We start from the raw sequence: 25636 nt of genomic DNA, 5'->3' as shown, positions 1-25636 counted from the left end.
GTTCAGTCTAGGACACAGATAATGCAAATGGACCGAGCAGCTCTTCTCAGTCGTGACAGCTGCTGGCCGCAAATCACCGGCCACCTTGTTAAAACGCGGATTCCGACGGGGGGGGGAGGGGTCTGAGGGGGTGCTGGTGAGGCCCATGCTTTCAGGGCATGGGTCACACCTGCTGGTGCAAGGGACACAATTGTAGAGTACTGATCTTGCGTCCTAGCTAGACTCTTACTAACTCTAACCATTTGTCCACTGGATGCTTTGGGCTTTCCTACGTGGACAGTCATACCGCCCATGGGAAAGGACAGATCTGTGTCTTTCTTCCCACCCTTCCTGTGACTAAGGAAGCCCCCCCTGCTCCTACTCTGCTAGGAGCGTGCGTGTGCGTGTGTGCGTCAACCATGAATGGGTGCTGAGTTTTGTCAAATGTTTTTTTTTTTCTGCATCAGTCAAGCTCACTAGGCCTCTGTAGCTGCTGTTCTGGGCTTGTTGCAAGCTGGCAGGCACAGGATAGGGCTCAGCTGTCCCGTAGGAGGTATCCAGGTCAGGGCCAGCAGTAGGTGGGGGCTGGCCGTCCACCCTGGCCCTGGGCCCTGGGGCCAGATGTTTGGGCTTAGCTGCCTGGCCAAGCAGGGATAGAGTGACCGGATAATTAAGCACCCGCTTCTGTGGGGCTGGCAGAAGGCAGCAGAGGGTGGAGGGACCTGGGGCCAGAGTGCCCAACAGCCTCCCCACCAAGTCCGGCTCACAGATGGGGGCCTGGAGCCTAAACTCCTAGTGGGGCCCTCTGAGGGGACCCAGAGTTGGGGTGCACCTGCTCCCAACCACAAATGGGGAAGTAGGCCCTTTGCCTCCAGGTTGGCGTGCCGTCCTCTGAGCCCCTGACCGCCCAGGAGGGCAAGGGGCAGGCCGGCAGGGCCCCCTCGGCCCTCCCCGTTTTCCAGTCAGCAGTTATTTAAGTCTGGGGCTTAATGAAACCCGGGGAACAGAATTCTCTGTGTGTTCCTCTGCCTGTTGGCGGGGGCAGTCAGTCTATCTATCAGGACCCCCGGGCATTATCCCTCCCCACCCCCAACGAGTAACTGGACCCTGCTGGCCTTTGCAGGACTGTGGGGGCGCCAGCTCCATGACCTTCCAGGACCTCTGAGCCAGGCTCCAGACGGGGGAGAGGAGGAGGAGGGAACGGTCTCCTCCTGTCTGAGGCTACAGAAACCAGAATCGGAACTTCTTTCAGTCTTTCAAGACAGCCCCCAGTTTACAAGTTTACAGGAGAGGGGAAGGGCCCACCCAAGGTCACTCAGAGAGGGGCCCGTCATGGGAGTCCTAACCTGGAAGCCCAGGCCAAGGTCAAAGCAGGGGAATTTGCATCTCGTTTGAGTTCCCACTCTGCTGTGTGGCCTGAGGCAAGGCGCTTGCCCTCTCTGAGCTTCAGTGTCCTTTCTGAAATGGGGATCAAGTTCCTCCCTTAAAGGGCTGTGGTGAGGATGGGATGTAGTGTGTTAAGAGGCCACACTGGGTCACGCGCAGAGAAGCGCAGTCAGGAAGGGATCACGATCCTTCTTGTTAACTGAGCACATGATATGCCGAGCTCTGTCCTCGCCCACACTACCTCATCTAATCCTCATGACCACCACCACCTCCCCAGAGGCAGGTGCTATTTCTCTCCCCGTGTACCCGATGAGAAGGTTCAGAGAAAGGAAACAAAACCCCAGAGTCCCACCGCCTGGACATGGTCTCGAGTCCAGGATAGTCTGACTTATGAGCAAGGACCCTGGGTCAGACAGGCCTGGGCACCAATCATGGCTCCACTAGATCTTCCCTGAGTGACCTGGGGCCTCAGTGCCCTGTAAAATGGGGATAAATACAATAACAACTGGCACAGAACGAGCACTTATCGAGAGCCAGGCCCTGTGCTAAGCGCGCCTACATATGCATTAATTTATCAGTTAATCGGCACAGCAACCCATGAGGTATGTACTTATTATCCCCCTTTCATGGTCGGGAAAACTCAGACCAAGAAGTTAGGTAACTGGCTCAGGTTCACGGCCACAAGCAAACTCAGGCGTTCAGGCTCCAAAGCTCACTCCTCTCTGCTGAGCTGTGGTAACAGTACCCTCCCCAGCAGGTGTTCATGAAGATAAAGTGACCTTATGCACTCGAAGCCCTTAAAACAGAGCCTGACCCAAAAGAAGTACCCAACAAATATTAGTCATTATTATTATTATCATGCACTCATTCATTCAAGAGGTATTTAAGGACTGTGCACTCTGCGTCAGGCTCTGTTCGGAGAGCTGGGCATACGTCTGCGAACAAGACAGAGATTCCTCCCACCACGGGGCTTCGTCAGTGCCATGGTGGCATCTTCAGCACCCCCATCTCCATCATGATCTTCATCACTAAGTCGTCACACTCATGCCCATGCCCACCTTCATCATCATCACCGCCATGGTCACGGCCAACCTCACTTCCATCACCATCATCGTTGTCGCCATGACCGTCACCACCATCACTGCCGTTGTAAAGCTCACCACCATACGTCTGCCACGGTCACAACGACCATCATGCTCATCGCCCATTATCACCAACGCCATCACCAGAAACACCATTGCCGTGCCTGCTGCCTGTGGGATTGACGGATCAAGACCAATCTTGTGATTCCATCTCTCTGGAGTTCCCCCTAGGTCCCCACAGATGTCGCTGATATTTTGTTTTTAATTAGGTACTTTGGTTTTCATTTTTTGTGTGGGTGTGTCTTAGCCCCTCAAATCCCATACAGGGTCACACGTCCCCCCTCCGAGGCCTTTCTTCCTCCTCGGGGGTGGTGGTGGTTGGTGCAGATGTGCTGGGGGGCCAGGCCCCCTCAGCAAGTCTTTTTACCACCTCACCCAGCTGCCCGAGGTTCCGGGTGGCCTCCACCAGCTGGGTCAGCCCCAGGCCCAGGGCTTGGCGTTGCTGCAGTTCCTGTTCCAGGACCAGGCTCAGCCTCTGCAGCTGGCCACCCACGTCCCTCACAGCAGCCACCAGCTCCACCAGGGCAGGTGGCTCACAAGCCATGACCCTTACAGGTGGTGGCAGCGCCACACATGGGCCAAGGGGGTCTGGGCTCTGACAAGGAGTTGGCTTTGGGGTGAGATGGTCGGGGAGAGGTTGGGCCAAGGGGTGGGCCATGGAAGACAGGTGGAGGTCAGAGGTCACAGTAGGGTCAGGGCCTGAGTGTGGGGTCTGGGTGGGTGGTAGGCTTGGTTTGGGGCTCTGGCTTCTTGGTGGCTCAAAGCCCTGAGTGGACAGTGTGTCCATGCTTGGGGCTGGAGAAGGCCTGGAGTGGCTGGGCTCTGAGGCTGGAAAAGGCGCTAGGCTCAACATCTGGGATGTAGGGAGACGGGAGGAGCCCGTGGAGGTCGACCAGGGCTGTAGGCTGGGCTTGACTGTTGGTGCTGGAGCGGGAGAGAAGAGTTCTGTTCCCAAGGAAGTTGGAATGGACTTGATAGTGATCACAGGGGTTGAGGTAGGGTCGGCCGTCATGGCGGGGCGAGTAGAGGTGGTAGAATGAAGGGTCACGGTGGGGTGAGGGGTCGTGGCAGGGTAAGGGGTTGTGATAGGGTGAGGGGTTGTGGTGGGTTGAGCGGCGGTGGACTGAGGGGGTGTGGTGGACCGAGGGGTCATGGTGGGGTGAGGGGTTGTGGTGAGGTAAAGGGCTGTGGTAGGAGGAGGGGATGTGGTGGGTTGAGGGGGTGTGGGGGGTTGTGGGGTTGTGGTGGGTTGAGGGGGTGTGGGGGGTTGTGGGGTTGTGGTGGGTTGAGGGGGTGTGGGGGGTTGGGGGGGTGTGGGGGGTTGGGGGGTCGTGGTGAGTTGTGGGGTCGTGGTGGAGTGAGGGGTGGTCATGGGTTGAGAGGTCATGGAGGGGTGAGAGGTCAAGGTGGAGTGAGGGGTGCTAGTGGGGTGGGGGCTTGTGGGAGGGTCTGGGGATCTGGAATGATCTGGAACTGTGTTGGCGTATGGAGCTGTGTCCAAGTCTGGGGTTGTGTCGGATTCTGGAGTCAACTCCGAGGTAGAAAAAAGGTGGGTCACCGCGGCTGGTGCAGAGGGGTCAGAGGTCAGCTCTCTGGGCAAGGTGGGTGGTAGGGTGGGTGAGAGATCAGGTGTCAGCGCTGGAATCACAGCGGCCTCAGAGGTGGCCAGACTGAGGCCAGGGGTTGTCAAGGTGAGGTCAGAGCTCATCCGGGAGGCCAGGTCTGGGCTGGGTGGCAAAGTGCCAGGAGGGTCAGAGGTCACCTCCCGCGCTGAAGCTGTCTCGGGAATAAGCCGTGGCGCGGAGTCGGGGGTCACCGGTGGGCCAGGGGGCTCTGGTGAGGCCGAGGGAACTGGGGAAGGGGCAGGGGGCGCCGTCCTGGCCGCCGTGGGACGCTGCAGCCGACGCTCGGGCCACGGTTTCCTCAGGGAACCTGGAGGAGGAGGAAAGACAGATGGCCGAGGTCAGCTTGCCCCGCCCACCCCGTGGCCCGCCCCGCCCCTCCAGGGAGGAGCCGACCAACGGGAGAGCGCAGGGCCTTGTGACATCATGGGTTGCCAGCAGACTTCACCCCGCCCTAGCGCCCCACCTCCCCGCCACCTGTGGTGTCTCCAGGCGCCACCTGGCGTCCTCCACCGCGGGTGAGGGAGCGCGAGGGAGGTGAGGGGTACCGCGGAAGGCGGGCCGGGGCGGAAACGTGGGGGGCAGAAGGGGGTTGTGGAAGCATGCGGGAAAATGCGGGAGTGTGGGGGATGTGGAGGCTTACCTGGGGATGCAGGAGGGGCTGAAGGGCAGAGGGGATGAGGGGGCACATGGGGGGAGGAATGTGGGAGATGCCAGAAGGTGCAGAAGCATGAGGGGGGATGCAAGAGCGTTCTGAGCGTAATCTCAGTAGTCAAGATTTTTATGTCACATTTTTAAACAAAATTACTGCAAGAGATCCACTGTGAACAAAAAAGTCAAAATTTTACCCCGACAGAATCTGACGGGGCCAGGATTAGGGCAAGTCAAGTGAGGTAGATGGGATCCTGCCTTTAGTTAAATTTTTGATATTTAGTTCATTGTGAATGTTTTACATTAATTTTTATTTTTAAAACTATAAAGATACTATTTACCTTGGTAACTGAGTGTTTTGGCAGCCCCTTACATTTAGGGCCTGAGTAGAGTGAGAAGCCTCACCCCCTTCCTGGCTCAGCTTCCAGGTAAATGAGAATTTTATCCCTTTTTGCAGATGAGGGGAGTCAGGCCAAGAGGGTAGGTAACTTGCCATAGGTCTCACGGATACAGTTCGCAAATTGTGGGGACAAGATATGAAGCAAAGTCCTTTGCATTCAGAGTCTAGGTCATTAATAATCACTCTCTCAGTGATGGATATGATAACATGTGACCACCGAGTACTTGAAATGTGGCTAGTCCAACTAAGGAAGTGAAAGTTTCATTTAAAAAAAAAAATTTTTTTTTTTTTGTGGGCAGTAAAGCAAGGTTTATTGAGACTTAGCAAAGTGATAATACAAAACTCCCAAGGAGGGAGGGGACCTGAGGGGGTTGCCCTCATTTTTCAAATTTTTGATTCATTTAAAGTAAAAAGCCACCTGTGTTGACAGCTACCATACTGAACGATACAGCTCTAGAGAATTCCAGTTTTCCTGTAGGATTTTTGATGTGCATCCTGTTCTTGCCATTTGTTTACTGCAGTAGAGAAGTGGTTAAGTAAAGGGTTTGGCCTCCAGCCAGGGCTTAAACCCCAGACCTGTCGCTTCCTAACTGGGTGACCATGGACAAGTTATTTAACTGCCTTGAATCTCAGTTTGTGGATGATCAACGGACCTCCCTTGTAGAGCTGTGATGATTCAGGGAGCTCCTGTGTGTACAGGGACTTAGGACAGTGCCTAGCATGTAACAGGCACTCTTGTGATTATTAATACTGTCATAGTCATTGATGTCCATACCTCAATTTCTCTCATCTGTGAAATGGGCATAATTCTAATACCTACATCATAGGGCTCCTATAGATGTTATGAGGGCTAAAGAGGTAATATATGTAAAGTGCTTAGAATAGTACCCAACACATGGTATATTGCTCAGTAAATATTAACTGGTTTAGTTATTATTTCAAGAATCTCAGCTTGCTTAAATACTGTAGGGGTTCAGATGCCTACAGTGGTCTTTTTAATTTTTCAGACGCAAGGTACAGAGAGCTAAGCTAATCATACTCCTCTGTATATTGTCATCAACAGTCCTGCAATGTCTCTTCTTTCTTCTCCTTTTTCTTCCCCGATCTCCATCCCTTGCACTTTCTCCCACAGCTACCTCCATTAATGTATTTGACATATGTCCTTATACAATATCTTATACCATATAGAAGGCACATATGTATATATGTTAATATATTAAGTGTATGTGTATTTTTGTGTTTGTGCTTTTCAGTTTTTGCAAATCATTGGAAATTTCATTCTGCTTCTGTCTTCCTCCATATTATGTTGTTCCTACCGCCCCATGTTGCTCTGTGTGTAGCTAGTCATTGCTTTAGCTATTGCATGGGATTCCATCATGTGTACCCACTGCACTTATCTTGTTACCCACTGCGGGACATGTAACCTGCCTCCAACTCCCTGATATCACATTCCAAAGAAAACCCTCACATAGGCTTCCCTTAGGAGCCTGTTCAAGAATTTCTCTGGAATACAGGAAGAGGATTGCTGGGTCACAATGTACAATCATACTTAATCTCACTAAACTGTCTTTATCAAATAGCTATATCCAGTGGGGATGTCTGTATTCCCACATCTTCACCCACACTCGATATTACCTACCTTTCAAATTTTGTCCATGCTTGTCATCATTTTAATTTGAATATCCTGATTTCTTATGAGTGTGAATGTTTCTACATATACTTGTTGGCCATTTGGGCTTTCCCTTCTGTGAATCACCTATTCATAACTGTTACCCATTCTCGTATAGGGTCATTTTTTTATTGATTTGTCAGAGTGAATTGCATAGTATAGGTTAGGGCTTCCCCACCTGGGCATCGTTGATATTTGGAGCTGGATGATTCTCTGTTGTGGGGGACTGTCCTGTACGTAGTAGGATATGTAACAACATCTGTGGCCTCTACCCATTAGGTTCTAGTAGCCCCACTACTCTTAGTCATGACAATCCCAAACATCTTCAGATATTGCCAATTATTCCCAGTTGAGGGCCACTGATGTAGATAATAACCCCTTGTTTCAGGATACATTTCTTTTGGGTCTCTGGGGTAAGAGTGGGGTCACCACTGGGGAACTTGGAGTCCATTTCTCTACCCCACAACACAAACAACCTGGTTGCCACAGCTACATGCCTCACCTGTGACCCCATGGATCCTTGGAGCTGGAGAGGAATGGCCTGGGCTCCGGGTGATAGTGGTGGTAAGAATGGATCCAGGTCTGCCTGCGGTGGGTGTCCCCTTGGGCAGAGCCCCTCCTGAAGGTGTATCCCACGTCCGGGAAGGCTCATAACTATCCTCATCACCTTGAGAGATATAGGGAGAACTGAGTCTCGCTTCGCTTGATTTTGACCCTCTGTTCCTCTTGGACCCAAACTCAGGCTTCATCCTGTCTCAACTAGACCACCACCCCAATCTCCTCCCTGACTTCACAGCCACCCTGGTGACTCAGCTGAGATGCTCTGAACTACCAAGAACAGAAACTTGGACTAAACCAGCTTATAAAAGAAGAACAGTTATTATGTCAATGTCCTGATGTCCCTGCCCCTACTCATTCTTTATTTTTCCCTCGGGGGGAAAAAAAACCCCTATAATATCTTTATTAATGAACCACCAGGAACATTTCTGTATTATTTTCCCTATGGTTTTTAGATGAATACACTTGGATAATCTCTACATGACAATAATTTTATATAACATATAAATGTATAATATACAGAGACCCTTGAACACCATAGGTTTGAACTATGCAGGAACACTTGCATGTGGATTTTTTCCATAAATACAGTATGGTACTATAAATATATTTTCTCTTCCTTATGATTTTAGTAACTTTTTTCTGTAGCTTACTTTATTATAAAAATATAGTATATAATATATATGTGTGTATATATAACTTACAAAATATGTGTTGTTTATGTTATCAGTCAACAGTAGGCTATTAGTAGTTAAGTTTTGAGGGAGTCAAATGTTATATGTAGATTTTTGACTGCGTGTGGGTCAGTGCCCCTAGCCCCCGTGTTGTTCAATGGTCAGCTCTGTAATAATAAAAATATACCATTTTATAAGTATAATGTAAAATATAATGTAAAGTATATCATTTTATATAGGGAGAATAGAAAGACTGAATTCAGTCTTCTAGCTTGGTGGATCAAAAAACTTATTTTGGGCGCCTGGGTGGCTCAGTCGGTTGAGCGACTGCCTTCGGCTCAGGTCATGATCCCGGAGTCCCGGGATCGAGCCCCGCATTGGGCTCCCGGCTCGGCGGGGAGCCTGCTTCTCCCTCTGACCCTCCCCCCTCTCATGCTGTTTCTCTCTCGCTCGCTCTCTAATAAATAAATAAATAAAATCTTAAAAAAAAAAACTTATTTTAACAATAGCTTTGTTGGGCGCCTGGGTGGCTCAGTTGGTTAAGCGTCTGACTCTTAATTTCAGCTCACCTTGTGATCTCAGGTTTGTGAGATCCAGCCCCACATGGGGCTCCATGCTCAGCACTCAGAGAGTCTGCTAGAGGTTCTCCCCTTTCCTCGCATGTGTGCGTGCATGCTTTTTCTCTCTCTCAGGTAAATAAATAAATCATTTAAAAAACACAGTAGTTTTGTTGACATATAATTCACATACCTTAACGTGTACAATTCTGTGGGTTTGAGTGTATCCACAACATTGTTCAACTGTAAAGTCCATGTTCCTCATTTCACTTGATTAACTGCCCCCTGCCCACCTCTCCAGCACCCCCTCTTACCATGCCGCCTTCCACATGGTGTTCCTGCTCACCCTGGACCCCAAACCTTGAGGTGTTCACATCTAGCCTCTGTGCACCTCTGAGCCTTTGCCTTTCCCTTCTCCACCACAGATATTTTCCCACTCTGCATGTGAAACCAGGCAGAAGGATGGTATCTGACATATTAGGCATGTTTGTCCTGGTCACTTTGAGCTCTGTAGCTAGCTGTCCCAGTTGCAGAAATCCCTTGCTCTGTCACCTGCTAATACATTACACACGAATAGAACATGGGTCAATTTTCACCCTGATGACCAGCATTGCAGATACCTCGGTCATGTCTCCCTATTATTAACCGTTCTTAATTAAATACCTTCCCCATGCCTGTCAAATATCTTAAGAGGATAACCGTGAAATCCTACCTGACGGTCACACTCATTAGGAATTTTAAAAACCATTAGCAGTACTATTAATTAAAAAGTTAAAAATGGAAAAAATATGAGAGAAAAACCATTAGCGGTGAAGATTTCTTTTCAAGATGCTGGGTTTTAGGAGAACTCCACTGAGAACATAAATTGAATTCCGTTAAAATGTCAGCCCACCAACTGCAGGCATACTCCTTGTGCCTCTGTGTTCTTGAAATGTCCTCTAAGATATGGCCACCTGCTCGTGGTCCGTTAGCATGGGATCAATTTGATTTTTTTCATTAAAATATGCATTTTTAATTTAAGAAGCAGCATTCCAGAGTTACAGTCCTTGTGAGGCCCAATCACACTCCTTCCCTGAAGGACTCTCTGATGCCATATTGTTTCTCCATGCTTTAGCTTCCTAAGTTGAAGACTCTGCCCATCTACATATATACTGCATACATCCTTTTGCAGCTTGGTTTGTGGGTGTGTCCCTTCCTAGCTGGGTGAGCAAGTCATTGAACTTCTCCATGACTCAGTTTCCTCACCTGTAAAATGGGTACCATGATGGTCTACTGCATGGGGTCGCAAAACCTGGCATGTGATAAGCTTATTCTTTGAATTAAATTCATCTATCTCTAGCTCCTTCTTTTTAACCTTCATATACTATTCCGTCGTATGAATACACAACTGTTGATTCCTCTGTACCCCTGCTGACAGGGGGTTAGGCTGTGGCCAATGTTTTGCTGTTACAAATATGGCTGCAGTGAATTCCTTAGATCTGTGTCCTTGGGTTCATGAGTGAGAACTCCTCAATACCTGATTGTGTAACTGCTGTGTGGAAGGCAGATGCATCCCCCTAGATATTGTTAAACTGCCCTCCTAAATAGGTGCAGATTCTCATGCCCACCTTCATCCCACATCCTTGATGTTGTCAGGCATTTTAATTTTTGGCCATCTCATGGGGAGAGGGTGGGTGGAGAAGCTGCCGTTTTGCTACAGATGACCAAACTGAAGCCCAGAGAGGGCAAGGAACTTTCCCAAAGTCACACAGCCAAGGAGCAGTGCTAGGCTTCAGACCCCTGCAGGTGTACCTGGTCCTAAATGGAGACCTCTTTCCCTTGGGGTGCAGATCTCCTGAGTCTTACCCTACCCTATTCATCCTTCAAGATTTTATTCAAAGGCCACTCCCCTCCCCCCCTCAATGAAGTCATGCCCTGCTTTATGCTTTCTGGGTTCTTCAGAGCTAATTCTGTCATATGCTCCTTCCCCGTCTCCATGGCTAGAGTGGTTAGGAGTGTAAATCCTGGAGTTAGAATCGAAGCTCTGCCTTTTGCTGTACTGGCCTCTTTGTACCTCTGTTTCCTTATCTGTAGAAGGGTGTTAAGGATAGAACTGATCTCATAAGGTTCCTTGGGGGAGGAAGTGAGTTAAGCCATGTGATGCTGGTAGATGGTCCCTGACATGTGGAGCACATTCAATGAATACTAGCTATGATTTCATCCAACCTCTGATTTTAATTTAATCCTGCATTTACTCTTGGATCCCCTTCCCTCTGCATGACCTCATGCAGCCATAACATACAGCAAAAGCCCAAATCCATCAATCATCCCACCTCCCAAGCTGAGTGTGGGAGGTCCATTAGACAAGGCTATCTGTCTGCACAGCTTCATCCATTCCCACAGCTTCAAATCCCATCCTGTCAATTTATATCTTCAGCCCAAGCACTCCTCAGAGCTCTAGTATTACGTATCTAATGTCTCCACTTGGGTGTGTTAAACGCATCACCAATGGATCTAATATTCCCACTGTGGATCCTGTGGATCCAGCTGCAGTAGTCCCTGATCCAGTAAAAGGTGGATCCCCATCTCCCACCTCCCTCTTCACACACCCTACCCAACCCATCACTCAAATCCATCAGCTCAACTCCCAAAACATAGCTTACATAATCCACTTCTTAGTCTCCACTGCCACCCCGGCAGAGACCACTGTCACCTTTCCAGAGACCTCTCAGCCTCCCTGTATGCACTCTAGCTCCTCCATCCATTTCCCATGCAGCATCCTGGGTGACTGCTTTGAAAATGCACATGTGACCATGTCCTTCCTAGCTCAAAACGCTCCACTGAGGGCTTCTTGCTGCATAGAGAATAAAACTCAGAGTCTAGCCCTCTCCTATCACTCTCACCCTGCCTGGCTTACTCTGCTTCAGCCATGCTGGTATCTTTGCCATTCTCTCAAGATCTCACCACAGGGCCTTTGCATGTGCTGCTCCCTCTGCCTGGAATGCACCTTTAGCTCCCTCGGGGCTCCCCAGAACAGATCTCATCTCCTGCCATCATTCCGATCAACCACGCCATTTCAGCCCCACTGACCTTGCTGCCGTTTCTGGAACCAGCTAAGTACACTTCCACCTCAAAGCCTTCGAAGGCACTGTTCCCTCTGTATGAAACACTCTCCAACCAGATATCTGCATGGCTTTCTCCCTCTCCTCCTGAAGGTCATCATTTAAAGGGCACTTTCTCAGTAAGGCATCTCCCGGCCATCCTATTCCAAATCGCAAATCGCAGCCTCCCTTTCCCTTGCTCATCACTGCTATGTTCCCAGGGGTTAGTAGTCACGCCTGTCACACGGCAGGTATTTGACACACGAGTTAATGTCTGTGTCTCCAAATTCCGAGAAGCCTCGAAAAATGTTACTTCAATGAACTAGAAAGTGAAAATTCAACCTCTGAAGCCTCTAGCCTCAGCTGTTACAATTCCGTCAAGAAATGTGTCTCTGCTGAGTCTCTACAGCACACATTCGATGGTAGACAGAATAATTCTCCCCCAAAGATGCCTGTACCCTAATCCCCAGAACCTGTGAAGAGGTTACCTTTTTGTGGCAAAGGGATAGTGCAGATGTGATTAAAGGTCCAGACCTTGAGATGAAGAGATTATCTTGCATCAATCCAAGTAGGCCCAATCCAATCACACACATCCTTAAAATCAGGACAGAGAAAGATGTGAAGACAGAAGAGAGGTCAGAGAGGTGCAACATTGCTAGCTCTGAACATGGAGGAAAGGGCCACGAGCCAAGGAATGTGGGGCTTCTAGAAGCCAGAAAAGGTACAGCAACAGATTCTCCTCCCCTAGCGCCTCCGGAAGGAACACATCCCTGTTCACACCTTGGTGTCAGCCCTGGGAGAGCCCTGTAGGACTTCTGACAGTTAGCAAACGCGCGATGGAGCTAAGGGTCCAGGGAGATGACAATGTCCTACTGGCGATGCGGTTTCTCACCTAGAGCCTTTGCCCCTCTGAGAATTCCCTTCCTCCTGGTGTCTGCCACTGGATAATACCACTTCCCCTGCAAGGTTTTTCCTGATTGCTCCACTAGAAATAACAACTCCTTCCCTGGGATCCTGCAGCTGTTGTTCATTTATGGTAAATCAGTCTAACCACCAACGTTCTGTGGTTTTAAACTATTTCACACACATTTTGTTCACGGGATTGGGACCTGAGGTCACCCAGCTAGTTCTCATCTTGGTGGAGCCACAACTGGAAGCCGAAGAGCTGGACTAAGCAACTCGCTGATAATTAGCTCAGTAATTCAGTAATCTTTCCCAACCCAATGAGCAAAATGTGTGTGAAGTCATGTAAGATGGACCTCAACAGCGGCTCCTGTGTTTAAGTTCTGAGTCGAATTTTCTCCCCATCTGAAACACGGGCATTAACGGGACCTAGGTCTCCCGGTTGTTGGAATCATGCGTGCCCAGCACGGAGTTAGCTCGGCTGGACTGTTTTTCCAGAGGAAGAAACAGGCTCAAAGAACTGGAGTCATCTATTTTCAGGGTCACCTTGCAGCGAGGATAGGAATTCATGTCTGTCCTCCCTCCCACTCCCCATCTGGCCCCCTTATTACTGTATCTGGGACTACCCCGAGATTTCCCTTGAGCGGCTCGCCATTCTGCACTTCCGAGCTCACGGAGTCGCCTCCCCCCCCCCCCCCGAAGGAACTCCAGCCCCGCGTCTGACCGTCTCCGCCACGAGGGGGCGCTAGAGGACAGACGGGTCTGCGCCGGTTGCAGAGAACGAAGGCTCTAGAACCCCAGCCGCAACGCACCCGGGAGCAGCACCTCGTAACGCTGCGCAGGACCGGCCCTACCTCACAACTCCGATCCCCCACCCTAAAGCGCGGCGGCCCCTCGGCCCGCTCCTCCCTTCCGTTTCCCCTCACGAGGAGCCCAACCTCGCCTACAGGTCGCCGCTCTGGACGCCCAGGGGGCGCTTCACCGGATTTTATTACCGCGGGCGTGGGCCTGCCGGCCAATCAGGAGGCGCAGCGCGCCTGTGGCGTCACGGGGCGTGAAGCGGATTGGCCCTCTCCTCGTCCCGAGGACAGCGGAGTGCGCGTGCGTGCTGAGCGCCAGAAAAAGGCGGGAAAATGCCCGAGGGGCGGGGCGCCCCGTTCCTGAAGCGACGAGTCCCTCAGGAGAAGACAAGGAGAGGGGCGCGGGGCGACAGGCAGAAGTGGGGCCTTCGGGGGATGGGAGAGCAGCCAGCCGGAGAAGGAGGGAGGGGGCAGCAAGCTGGGTGGAGTGAAAAAGGCGGGGCCAGGGCGGGAGGGGACAGCCGTGAGCTGAAGGCGTCGGAGTCAGCGTGCGAGGCACGGAGGGGCGGCAGGAGGCACGAGTGGCCGGGCTGCGGGGCAGGCAGACAGCAGGGCACGCAGGGGAAGGCCGAGCCGCTGGCGTGGGAAACGGTGGGTCCCAGAGGCGGAGGCGGCGGAGGCGGAGAGAGCGAGAACAGGGGAGGATGGAGGCATCGACTGCGGGAACACAGGAACGCGGGGAGTGTGCACCGGATGTAGGCACACGAGAGCGATGGGGAGAGACTAGCAGGCCAGGAGAACAGCAGAGCGATGGAGACGTGGAGCGGGGGAAGGGAAGAGCGAGACCGGGGCGGGGGGGGGGGGGAGAGGTGGAAGAGCCGCGGACGCGCGTGCGCACACATGCACATGCGCACACATGCACATGCGCACACATGCACATGCGCACACATGCACATGCGCACACATGCACATGCGCACACATGCACATGCGCACACATGCACATGCGCACACATGCACATGCGCAGGGACGGCGGGCGGCAGCGGCTGCGAAGCCCGCGAGAGCACGTGCGCATGCGCAGGGGCGCGGGGCCTGGGAGACGCCGCGGAGAAGCCCCCGAGAGCAGGCAATGGAGCACGTGGGCTGGGGCGCACGGGCTCCGGGTGTGGCCGCAGGGGTGAAAGGACACTCGGGTCGGCCGCACGGGCCAAGCTCTAGGGCGCTGCAGGATGGCGTGGTGACCTCGGCCAGCTGGGGGGTCTCGGGGCTCTGGATGGAGGGGCCCAGTCTCAGGTGTCGCGGCTGGTTTGCGGGAGGCCTGTGAGGTCAGGCCGTGCTGAGCCTGGTCTGATGCTCAGAGACACACGGGGGTCTCCTCTTCAAGGCTCTCGAGGAGAGCCCAAGGAGGGAACGTTTTAGGGTCCCCAGAGCCGCGGAGAACCTGTCCGTGATCTCCGACACCCAGGCCAGCTCACTTCGGGGTCTGTTGGGGAGCCCTGCCGGGAGGCGCACACAAACTGATGGGGGCCCCATCCGCACCCTGGCCGTGCACCTCACCTGTGTCCGGAAGACGCCTTGTCGCCGGGGAGGGGGCCCCTGGGCTCTTGGTGGTGCCCCAGGAGAGCCTGTGTCCAGGTACCCCTGCAGCGGTGGTCGCCTTGGCCAGGTCCTCTCCCGAGGTGGGATCCCAGGTCCAGGGAGGATAATCATCCTCATCCGCGTAGCCTTGGGAGAAAGTGGGGCGTGGGTTGAGCCCCACCCTGTCTCAGGTCCTTGCTGCTGCTCCAGACTGCCCTTCCAGAACCTGCTGGAGTGACTCTGGGTCCCCCACCCCATCCCCAGTACCAGTGCAGGTGAGGCCCACGTCTTCCTCGTGGTCACAGTTGTGCTGGCCCCATGCCCTAGCAGGGCAGTCACTCAGCGAGGCCTCCATTCCCTTGCAGCCCACGTCATCCAGCCAGATGGGACCGGTCCCGGGGCCGTAGTGGGTTTTGCCCACTCGGGCCCGGACCCTTCCACAGCCCAGCTCCCAGCAGGCCACGGTACTGTCCCGCAGGTCCCAGCTGTCATCGCATACTGTCCCCCAGCGCCCAGCATGCCACACCTCCAGCCGGCCAGCACACCGGTTGGGCCCATCGGCCAGACGCACCCGGAACGGGCCTGCTGGTAGAAGACCCCAAGTCAGGAGGGGTCAAGAGGGGTCAGCCTCACCTCTTCATGTTCCCTCCGCTCACCTGATCCCCCAGCGGTGCTCCCAGTGGGGGAGGGGGCTGGGTCTTTGGAAGACTCTGGAGAACCTTGTGCTGGGGTGTCAGCGGATGGCTCCGTGGAGGCCAGAGGGATTCGCTGCACCGTGGCCTCAGAGGTCATTTCTCGGGGGCCTTGAGTGGTTGATGTTGCCACGGTCTTAGCGGTCCGTTCTCGGGGGGCCCGGGGAGTCCGTGTTGCAGTAGTATGTGAGGTCATCCTGTGGGGAACCTCAGTGGTCAACTTGGTAGTAGACTCAGAAACTGTTCTTTGGGAGGCTTCAGTGGTCAGGGTTGTAGTGGTACGTGAGGTCAGGTCAGGGGGCCTCTGGGTGCCCAGGACCCTGGAGTGTTTAGTGGTTGGCATCGCAGGGGGCTGAGTGGTCGGTCTCCTTGCATTTTTGGTCACCCACTTCTTAGTACTCTTGGGCATTTTCCCTGGGGCCTTGGTGGTGGTTTTCTCGGGAACACTGGGGGTCAGCTTTGCGGGGGGCTTGGTGGCCAGTTCTCCAGGGAGCCAGGCATCCGGATCTCTACCCAGGCCAGGGATCCAGCTCCAACTGAAGGGGTCTGCGATGGAGTCCAGGCCAGGGGTGTCTGGAAGGTGGGAGGAGAGGACAGGGAAGATGGTGGATACCATAATGACAAGGTGTCTTTTAGATCTCTCCTTCTTTCTCATCTCTGCAATCACCAAGTTTCCATTCATTTGTTCATTATTCATTCACTCATGCATGTCACCAACATTTATCAAGCATCTTCTATGACCCAGGCACTGTGCCAGATGCTGGGGATACAAACCTCCTGGCCAGAAACACCACCCCCTGCTCCTTGGCTTTTACAGTTGTGACGTGACTGATCCTCTCTGCCCTTCCCACGTCTGACCTCTCCTCTTCATCTTGGGGCCACCCATGGCATCACTTCCTGTAACTTCTGACCGTCTCCCTTTCTCCCTGTCCAGCTCTTACCAGTTACCAGAGTGGTACCAGGTCTGGCGGGTCACTCCCCAGCTCAAAACCCTTCTGTGGCTCTGTGGCTTTAGCTTCAGTGACTCCATCCTGTGGGTCACCACTGTTGTCACATCTCTCTGATTGGCACCTGTGTGCCCTAACGTGTCACCTGTGCCCGAAGAAAGGTTTGGCCCTTGGCCCCTGGTTCCTGAGGCTACCCAGAGAGTCGGTACCAACAATTGACGTATGGGCAGCCAGCTGGCAGGCAGCCATAGCTTGTAACCAAGCTCCTATAAAAACTGCACACGGAGGTAGGGGAGCATCCCTGCTTGGCAGTGCCACGTGTGTGTGGTCACTCGCCCCTGCTGGCACAACTAAGTGCTGTCTGCATGGCTCTCCTGGGACAACGGCTGGAAGCTCCCTGAAGGTCTCCCCTGAACCGGCCCCTGTGCGTCTGCCTTGACTGGTTTTTGACAGCTCTTCTGATTTCTTTGTGAGTTCTTCTAGAAGATCATAGAACCTGAGGCTGGTCTTGGGCCCCCCCAAATGATAACATGTCACACGGGTTTGCGGTGATTTGTTGGTGCATCTCTTTCTATCAGTGAGCTGTGAGCTTCCCAAAGGCCGGGACTGTGATCGTTGCATCCTGAGGCCCCAGCACCTGGCTCAGTGGCACTCCATAAATGTTAGCAAACGAACGAGACAGACACAACGCTTGCACTTACTGCAGCTGGCCCTCACTTTGGCTTCTCTCCGTCTCCCAGTGTCCCTCTTTTCACCTCCTTTATCTTGGGGAGGAGAAAGAATCCCAACTCTGCCACTTAGTTGCTGTGTGACCTTGGGCAAGTTACTTAACCTCTCTGTGCCACGGCTTCCTCAGTAAAATGAGCCTAACATCCACCAGCTTGTACTAATTGTGAGGCGTGAGTGCGGTCACAGGTGTGGGAACACCCAGCCCGGGGCGGGGGCTTAGGAGACAGCACTCAGTAGATGTTAGTGTAGATGTTAATTCCTATCCCTTCTTCCAGGAAGCCCTCCAGGAGCCACCAGGTGGGCAGGGCCTCCTTACCAGTGCAGGTGACTCCAACGTCTTCATTGTGAGCACAGTTGTGCTTCCCCCAGGGCGCAGCGGGGCAGTCTGAGAGTGAGGCCTCGGTCCCCAAGCACCCCACATCGTCCAGCCAGATGGGGCCAGCCCCCCAGCCAAAGCGGCCAGCCGCAGGGTCCTGCTGCCGAGCTCTGCCGCAGCCCAGCTCCCGGCAGACCACAGCTGAGTCCCGCAGGTCCCAGCTGTCATCACACACCGTCCCCCAGCGCCCATTGTGCCACACCTCCAGCCGACCTGAACACCTGCTGGGCCCTGCCACCAGGCGCAGCTGGGGGGACCCTAGGTTGGAAGAGACCCAAAGAATTAGACTGGATGGAGGGACAGCCAAGGGAGGCATACACACAAAATGGAATAGGATTCAGCCTTTCTAAGGAAGGGAATTCGGACACCCGCCGCATGGACGAACCTAGAGGACATCAGCACAAATACTGTAGGATTCCATCTGCATGAGGTCCCTAGGGGAGTCAAGTTCATAGAGACAGAAAGTAGAAGGGTGGGTGGCTGGGGCAGGGGGAATGGGGAGTCTGGGAGGGCGACAGAGTCCTACAGCTGAATGGTGGTGGCTGCCCGACCTTATGAGTGTATTTAATGCCACTGAAATGTACACTTAAGAACAGTTGCAGTGGTCAGTTTCATGGTACGTATAGTTTACTGCAGTGAACCAAAAAGAGAAGGTGGGCTCTGGAGCAAGTTGCTTTCACCCGTGTTTCAGCCATGTGGCCTCCTCTGAAACACGGACGCCAGGCAGGACCCACGGCCTGCGTGGCCGCTAGCGTCACCGAGGGAGACGCAGACCGTGTCGCGACAGCACCGGCCACACGAGCGCTGAGTGCCACAGGAAAAGGGGGAAAGAGGCCTCCAGCAAGACCAAGTCTCCCACCCTTGGCGAGTCAGCTGTGCTAACCAGGCCTCTCACTGTCTGTGTCTCTGACGCTGTGACCTCTCGGGGCCTTGCTGACCCTGCAGGGACTGCCCCTCGAGGGACAGCTAATTCCGAGAGACAGGCAACCAGCGGAGCGTGCCTCTTGTATGCACGCCAGCCAATCCAGAGCCCACCCCCCACCTGCTCCGGGGGGCGCGCACCCTCTGGGCCACTGTCCACCGCCCTCAGCCGCCCAGGGCCAGGTGCCCGACAACCAGGGGCAGCCCCTGTGCCCCACCGCTCGCGGAAACGATCCAGGCGAGCCGACCCTAAGCCTGCTTCCTCGGCCTTGCCTGCTCCTTCCCACGGAAGCCACGGCCCAGGCTCTTGCTGCGGGTCCCCCTGGCGCCCTCTGCCTCCTGGCCGACGCGCTGCTTCCCTGCGTGGCCCCTGCAGCGCGTGGGCTAGAAACCCACTATCTTTCCAGCGGCGGTCCCGTCTTGATCTGCTGGCCGCACTGCACCTGAATAATACTAAGGCCTGTGTTTTACAAATGACAACGATTGTGGATCCAGTCCTTTTGGTGGTTGTGAGGAGACCGCCTCCCCAAAATCACGCATTTCAAGATGGCACCAGCAGAACATTCAACCAAGCACAGACCCTTCTGGGCATGGGGCTCTGTTCCCTCCCCCACCCTCGTTTTTTCCCCTGGATGAGACAGTCTCTGAGCAGGGAGAAAGGATGCCTGGGGGCTGACTACGGGGGAGGAAGCAGTAGGTAAGGCCCCGTTTTCTCGGGGAGCAGAACAGACTCACCAGCTTCTGGTCCAGGCTCCCGAGGGACAGTGAGGGAGACAGGAGGAGGTGAGACACCTGCTGTCCCTGGGGCCTGGCTCACTGTGGGGGCCAGAGGCCTGGACGCTGCCTCCCTGGGCAAAGAGCCGTTGCTGTCCACTGCCGGGGCCGTGGGAGGGACATATCCAAGAGGCATACCTGGAGTGGGGGGAGGTGATCACCACCACGGTGATGCTGGACAGCTCCCCACACCCTCCATCCCAGGACCACTGATGCAGAATGAGGTTTCATGGATGGGGGCAAGTGGGCGGTCAGGACACCCCAGGAGCCCCCCACTTCCTGTGCCTCCACTTGAGGCTCTAGCGCACCCACACCCCCAGCCTCTCCCTTGTGTCCTCACCATCACACACAGCCCCAGCGTCCTCCCTGTGGTGACAGTCATGCTGGCCCCAGGGCCGTGCTGGGCAGAATCGCAGGGCTGTCTCGTTACCCCGACACCGAAGGTCGTCCAGGAAGATGGGTCCAGCGCCCTCCCCAAAGAAGGCGCCTCCGGGGGCGGCCAGCGCACCCCCACAGCCCAGCTCGCGGCAGGCCACGGCGGCGTCCCGCAGGTCCCAGGCATCATCACACACGGTCCCCCAGCGCCCGCCGTGCCACACCTCCAGGCGGCCGGCGCACCCGTGGGGGCCGTCAGCCAGACGCAGCCGGGGGGCCGGGCCTGGATGTGGGGAGAGGGAGGGGAACAGACAGACGGGAGACTGCGATGGATGAGCGGTGTGAGCTCCGTGCTCAGGCAACTACCCACGCGCAGGTACCGAGCTATCTGTGGGGCTGGGCTTCCTGCCCACGACGCTGGACAGCAGGTATCCCACCTTCAGTTTGCTGATGAGGAAAAGGCTCCAGGATGGGAAATCACTCAGCAAGAGTCCAGCTCTGGTCTGTCCACCTCCCAATGCCCCTGCCTGCCTGGGGGCGAGCCCTGCGGACACTGGTCCTGATCCTACTCCCTGACTGCCTGCTTCAGGCCTGTAAAGCAGGGCTTCTCAACCTCAGCACCACTGACATGGGGGGGACGGGTCATCCCTTGCTGTGGGGGGCCCGTCCTGTGACTGTAGGATGTCCCGCAGAATCCCTGGGCTCCACTCCCCACATGTGAGTAGCATCCACAGTGTGACAGCCAGGCACCTCAATAGGGTTCACTTCTTTTTCCCGGCAACTTAGCCCTCCCTCGAGCTTCAACTTACCTCCCATGACCTGGGCTCTGAAGGCCCCGCTTCTGCCCCTACGTCCTGCCCACGCCGTGCAGCACTGTCCCTGGCCCTCTGCTCAGTGCCCCAACCCAAGTGGGTGGGCTCTGCCCCCACCCCACCCTAAGCTTCAGATGCCCAGCCTGCACAGCAGACCTATCTGTAGCCAGACAGACCCAGCAGGTCAAGTTCTGGGTCTGGGGCTGAGTCTGTGATCTGGGCCATTTGGGTTCCTTCTCTGAACCTCATTTCCACATCTGGGAAGAGAGGGGTGAGAATACCCACCCCAGAGGCTGTCCACGTGGGGGTGAGGCTCAGAGACCGCAGGGGAGGTGGCCAGCATGCTGCTTGGCACAGAGCGGGGACTCAGGCGGACATCCTCGTCCTCTTCCCCTTCACATCAGCTGCCTGAAGAACTGCCCACCCCCTGCACCCTGTCTGGTGGGCACCTACTGTCTGCCTCAGCCCCTGTGCTTTCCCACCCACAACTATGGGCGGCCCCTGCAACTGCCCTGTGCTTGCTGGGTCCTGCAGCAGACCCACTGGAAGCCCATGAGAGTGAGGACTGGGTCTCATGCGGTGTCTGCAGACCAGGCATGGATGGTGCTTACGTGGTATTTGTGGGAGGGGGAGAGGGGGAAGGAGGGAGGGAAGAGTGGGAGGGAGGGAGAGAGGGAAAGAGAGAGTCAAGAGGGAGGGAGGGGAGGGGGGAAGGAGGGAGGGAAGAGTGGGAGGGAGGGAGAGAGGGAAAGAGAGGAGGGAGGGAAGAAGGGGAGGGAGGGTAGGAAGAGGAGGAGGGAGGGAAGGAGGAGGGGGAACGGAGGGAGAGAGGGAAGGAGAGAGTCAGGAGGGAGGGAAGAGGGGGAGGGAGGGAGAGAGGGAAAGAGAGAGTCAGGAGGGAGGGAGGGGAGGGGGAAGGAGGGAGGGAAGAGTGGGAGGGAGGGAGAGAAGGAAAGAGTCAGGAGGGAGGGAGGGGAGGGGGGAAGGAGGGAGGGAAGAGTGGGAGGGAGGGAGAGAAGGAGAGTCAGGAGGGAGGGAGGGGAGGGGGGAAGGAGGGAGGGAAGAGTGGGAGGGAGGGAGAGAAGGAAAGAGTCAGGAGGGAGGGAGGGGAGGGGGGAAGGAGGGAGGGAAGAGTGGGAGGGAGGGAGAGAGGGAAAGAGAGAGGAGGGAGGGAAGAGGGGGAGGGAGGGTAGGAAGAGGGGGGAGGGAAGGAGACAGCCAGGAGGGAGGGAGGGAAGGAGGAGGGAGGGAGGGAGTGAAGGAGAGAGGCAGAAGGGAGGGAAGGAAGAGGGGAGGGAGGGAGGGAAGGAGAGAGGCAGAAGGGAGGCAAGGAGGAGGGGGAGGGAGATGGGATAGGGAGAGAGTCAGGAGGGAAGAGGAGAAGGGAGGGAGGGAGAGAGGGAAGGAAGAGGGTGGAGGGAGGGAGGAAAGGAGAGAGGCAAGAGGGAGGGAAGGAAGAGGGAGGGGGAGGGCAGGAAGGAGGAGCTAAGGAAGAGGGGGAGGAGGGAGGGGAGAGGGAGGCCGAGGCGGGAGGAGGGCCGACAAAGCAGGTGCATTGACCGCGGCAGGCGGGCAGGGGCAGACCCAGGGGGCGGGCGCGGGGCGGGCGCGGGGCGGGCGCGGGGCGGGCGCGGGGCGGGCGCGGGGCGGGCGCGGGGCGGGCGCGGGGCGGGCGCGGGGCGGGGGCGGGCGGCAGACATACCGGTGCAGACCAGCCCTGCATCCTCGTTGTGGTCACAGTTGCTCCGACCCCAGGGGCTCCGGGGACAGTCCCGCAGAGCCTGCTCTCCGCCTCCACAGCCCACGTCATCCATCCACACGGGCCCTGAGCCCGGGCCAAATCTGGCGCCTCCGGGGGCGGCCAGCGCGCCCCCGCAGCCCAGCTCGCGGCAGGCCACGGCCGCGTCCCGCAGGTCCCATCCGTCGTCACACACCGTCCCCCAGCGGCCGCCGTGCCACACCTCCAGGCGGCCGGCGCACCCGTGGGGGCCCGAGACAAGGCGCAGCCGCTCTGGGGGGGGAGGGGCAGGGAGGGAGGGGGTGGTGAGTCTTGTGCGAGGCAGTTTGGGAAAAGCGGATTCAAACACCCTTCATTTTCCATCTGGGAAAACTGAGCCCCAGAGGGAGCAGTGGCCTGAGATCCAGGGAGGGAGCGGCCACCTGGGGCCCCTGATGGGGTGGGGATGGGGTGGGGGCACAACGGGAGCCTGGGCCCCGCTGAACCCCGAGGGACACAGTGCATGCTGGGGTCCCCAGGTCAGTCCAGGCTGCACGGATCGTACCCTGTCGGGGGGCTCCAGCCGTCAGCACAGGGGCCCTGGTGGATTTGGGTTGCTTGAGCGGCCGCAGGCTCTTCTTCCTGGAGTTGTTCTGTGGGGTCCCAGCTGGGCGGGGGGCTGCGAGAGACAGCGGCCAGAGCGCGGTTGGTGGGGAGCTGTTCATCCTCCCGGCTGGGGGCCCGCACTGTGCTGCCTGTGAGAGTCCCTGAGGGTGTGAAGGGGGCTGTGACAGGGGCCCCTCGAGGTGGTGAAGCGGGTGCCCCTGTCTGTCCCCTGGGAGATACCAGCACAGAAGTCCCCTCACAGCTGGAAGCGTGGCCAGGGCGGACTCACCGTGGGTCACAGGAGGCTCCTCAGAGCCCGGGCTCAGCTCCCCAGACAGCCCCGGCCAGGGGTCCCCCTCCAGGATCGAAGGTGGATCGTCCCTGTCCCTGGAGTTGGCCACACGCTGACCTGTGGGACGGCACAGGAGCTTGGCAGGGGCCCCCCCAGGCAGTGGTCAGCTGGGAGTCCCAGAGGGAGACGCCTGGTTTTGGAGGGGGTGTCAGGGGTGGGGGTGCCTGGACTTCTGGACCGTCCGAGTCCCTGGGTCGCATCTGCAGAAGTGCCCCCGAAGGAGGGCCCAGGGCCTCTCACCTGCACAGACGACGCCCGCGTCCTCCTCGTGGGAGCAAATGTGGGCCTTCCAGCCGCGGTGGGAGCAGAGCCCCAGCTGTCCCTCACTGCCCCGGCAGGCCAGCTCACTCAGCCACACGGGCCCCGCGCCCTCCCCGAAGAAGGCGCCTCCGGGGGCGGCCAGCGCACCCCCACAGCCCAGCTCGCGGCAGGCTACAGCTGCGTCCCGCAGGTCCCATCCGTCGTCACACACCGTCCCCCAGCGGCCGCCGTGCCACACCTCCAGGCGGCCAGCACACCCGTGGGGGCCGTCAGCCAGACGCAGCCGCTCTGGGGGGACAGAGGAAAGGCTGGGACGTCCAGGAGGCCCGGGGCCCGGGAAGGGCAGGGCCAGGGGTTGGCCTGCAGCGTGAGGTGCGAGGCCGGCCGCCCTGGCCGCTGCTGGGGGCCCCAATTCCTGGGTTCCCAGGAGAGCAGGGGCCCCACAGGAAGTGGGAGGTTGGTCAGCGGTGGTTCTGGGGGGAGCAATGCCCGAGGTCATAGGCGCCCACGGGGCTGCCGGGGTCCCCCTGGAGGGTGAGACTGGACAGGGGTGGGTTGGAGCTGGGCAAGGCCAGACAGAGGTGCTCAAGGCCACTTACCAACAGCCTGGATCCCCATCAGAGCCACTGGAAGGGAGGTTGGAGGGGTAGGGTAGAGTGAGGGCAGGCCCCAAGGGGGTGCTTTCTCCTTGTCTTAAATACACACACACACAGAATCTGCACATCTCTGAACCAGAAACCCCACTGCTGGGAAGCAGGACTCTGGGCATTGGACTGGGCAAGACTCAGGTCTCTGAGACGGGCGGGGTCCCACATGCCTGGGGTCAGGGCTGGGAGCCAGGCCCTTTGTGCTCCCCCAAGGGCCTGGTTAATGTCAAATGGTGAGTGACCCCCCCCCCCCGGGGTCAGGGCCGGTGGTGGGGGCGGGTAGTCCCTGGGGTCCTCAGAGGGTGGGACTGGGTGTGCAGAGGCTGGGTCCCTTGGGGGATCAGGCAAGGAGAACCAGATGTCCCTTATCACAAGCACCAGGGACAAGGCCCCGGAAGTTGGAGTCGCTTAAGGGTATGAGCTCAGGGGTCAGAGGTCCCTGGGTCCCCAAGGAGAGGGGGTCACTCACCGATAAGGCAGGCCCAGACCCTCATGTTTGCAGACTCCAGGGCAGGGACGGGGTGAAAGGGGACGCGGAGCAGGAGAGGGGAGGAGGCTGCGGCCACCGGAGGGAGGGAAGGAGAGAGGGAGGGAGGGAGGGAAGCGCCTGCCAGAGGCGCCCTGGACCGGGAAGAAGCAGCAGGCCGGGAAGAAGCAGCAGGCCGTGGCTGGACGCCTTGCCAGAAGGAAGAGAGGCTGCCTGCCGAGGAGGCAGCAGGGGACAGGAGCGGGGGCAGGGAGGGGGCTGGCCAGCAGCTGAGTTCTGAGGAGGAGGGGGGTGGAGGCGGGGAGGGAGGGTGTCCAACTGCAAACTCCCACGGGGAGCCGGGAGCCGCCAGGCCAGGCGCCCTGCGGTGCTTAGAGATGCTGAGGGGAGGGCGGGCGGCTGCAGGAAAGGGACTGGACAGAGGCACGCACAGGCAGCCACCCTCTGCCTCCTCTGTCCAGCCAGGGGACATGGTGAGACCAGGACGGAGCGGAGGGAGCGTACATTCAAACCAGCAGCAAGACAGCTTACAGCCAGACACCAGGAAGGACTTCCTGATTGGGAAAGGAACGGGAGGAAGCCCTCTCGGTTGGCCCTGGTGGGGCTGAACGCAAACCCTTCAGGCCCCCCAGCTGAGGGAGCACTGGGTGAACCCCAGGGAAACGGGAGTGGGGGGGCCAGGCGGACTAAGCGCTGAGTCCTGGGTGAGGGTGGGGGACTCCACACACACACACACACACACACACACACACTCATTCCCCCCGCCCCCCACTCTGCACCAGGCAGCTGTGAGGCGGAAAAAATTCGGCAATGGGGAGCGTGAGTCAGAGGGCTGGCAGGGAGCGGGGCTGCCGTGAGCTCACTGCCTCCCCTTCTCCCCGTCCAGCACCCCCAGCAACAATTAATGTCAAGTCGGGGAAAGGAGAAGCCAGACAGAAGGGG

At 56.7% G+C, this 25636-nt stretch overlaps 1 protein-coding gene across 8 annotated transcripts; it reads right to left on the bottom strand.

Annotated features, from left to right (window-relative positions):
• Positions 1 to 906: 906 nt before the first annotated feature.
• SSC5D (scavenger receptor cysteine rich family member with 5 domains) lies at positions 907 to 25567 on the bottom strand. Of its 8 annotated transcripts, none has more exons than XM_064580488.1 (14): positions 24677 to 25567; positions 24160 to 24186; positions 23540 to 23848; positions 23237 to 23356; positions 22907 to 23020; positions 22327 to 22635; positions 19778 to 20095; positions 19399 to 19575; positions 17683 to 18000; positions 15655 to 16263; positions 15266 to 15583; positions 14978 to 15145; positions 7352 to 7516; positions 909 to 4439 (listed from the first exon to the last, which is right to left on the bottom strand). In XM_064580488.1, exons 1-14 carry the CDS (start codon positions 25164 to 25166, stop codon positions 2776 to 2778), a joined length of 5106 nt encoding a protein of 1701 aa, XP_064436558.1. In that variant the 5' UTR covers positions 25167 to 25567; the 3' UTR covers positions 909 to 2775. The 8 variants fall into 8 exon arrangements, with proteins under 8 accessions (XP_064436561.1, XP_064436563.1, XP_064436565.1 ...); XM_064580489.1 differs by having other exon boundaries at positions 15266 to 15580; XM_064580491.1 differs by lacking the exon at positions 7352 to 7516 and having other exon boundaries at positions 907 to 4439.
• Between the last annotated feature and the right edge of the window lie 69 nt (positions 25568 to 25636).

The sequence above is a fragment of the Mirounga angustirostris genome, unplaced genomic scaffold, assembly GCF_029215605.1.
Source record: "Mirounga angustirostris isolate CCGP_5_RB_7025 unplaced genomic scaffold, mMirAng1.0.hap1 SCAF_16, whole genome shotgun sequence".
Lineage (NCBI taxonomy): Eukaryota > Metazoa > Chordata > Mammalia > Carnivora > Phocidae > Mirounga > Mirounga angustirostris.
The sequence above is the reverse complement of the archived record's forward strand: the minus strand, read 5'-3'. Positions and strand labels throughout refer to the sequence as shown.

Excerpts from the sequence above, each read along its gene's own strand:
- SSC5D (XM_064580488.1), bottom strand. The coding sequence starts at position 25,166 with ATGTCCCCTGGCTGGACAGAGGAGGCAGAGGGTGGCTGCCTGTGCGTG. Across the intron at positions 23,021-23,236 it reads GGAGCCTCCTGTGACCCACG|CCCCCCGCCCAGCTGGGACC; the intron begins GTGAGTCCGCCC and ends TGTCTCTCGCAG. Across the intron at positions 4,440-7,351 it reads AAGGATCCATGGGGTCACAG|GTTCCCTGAGGAAACCGTGG; the intron begins GTGAGGCATGTA and ends CTCCTCCTCCAG.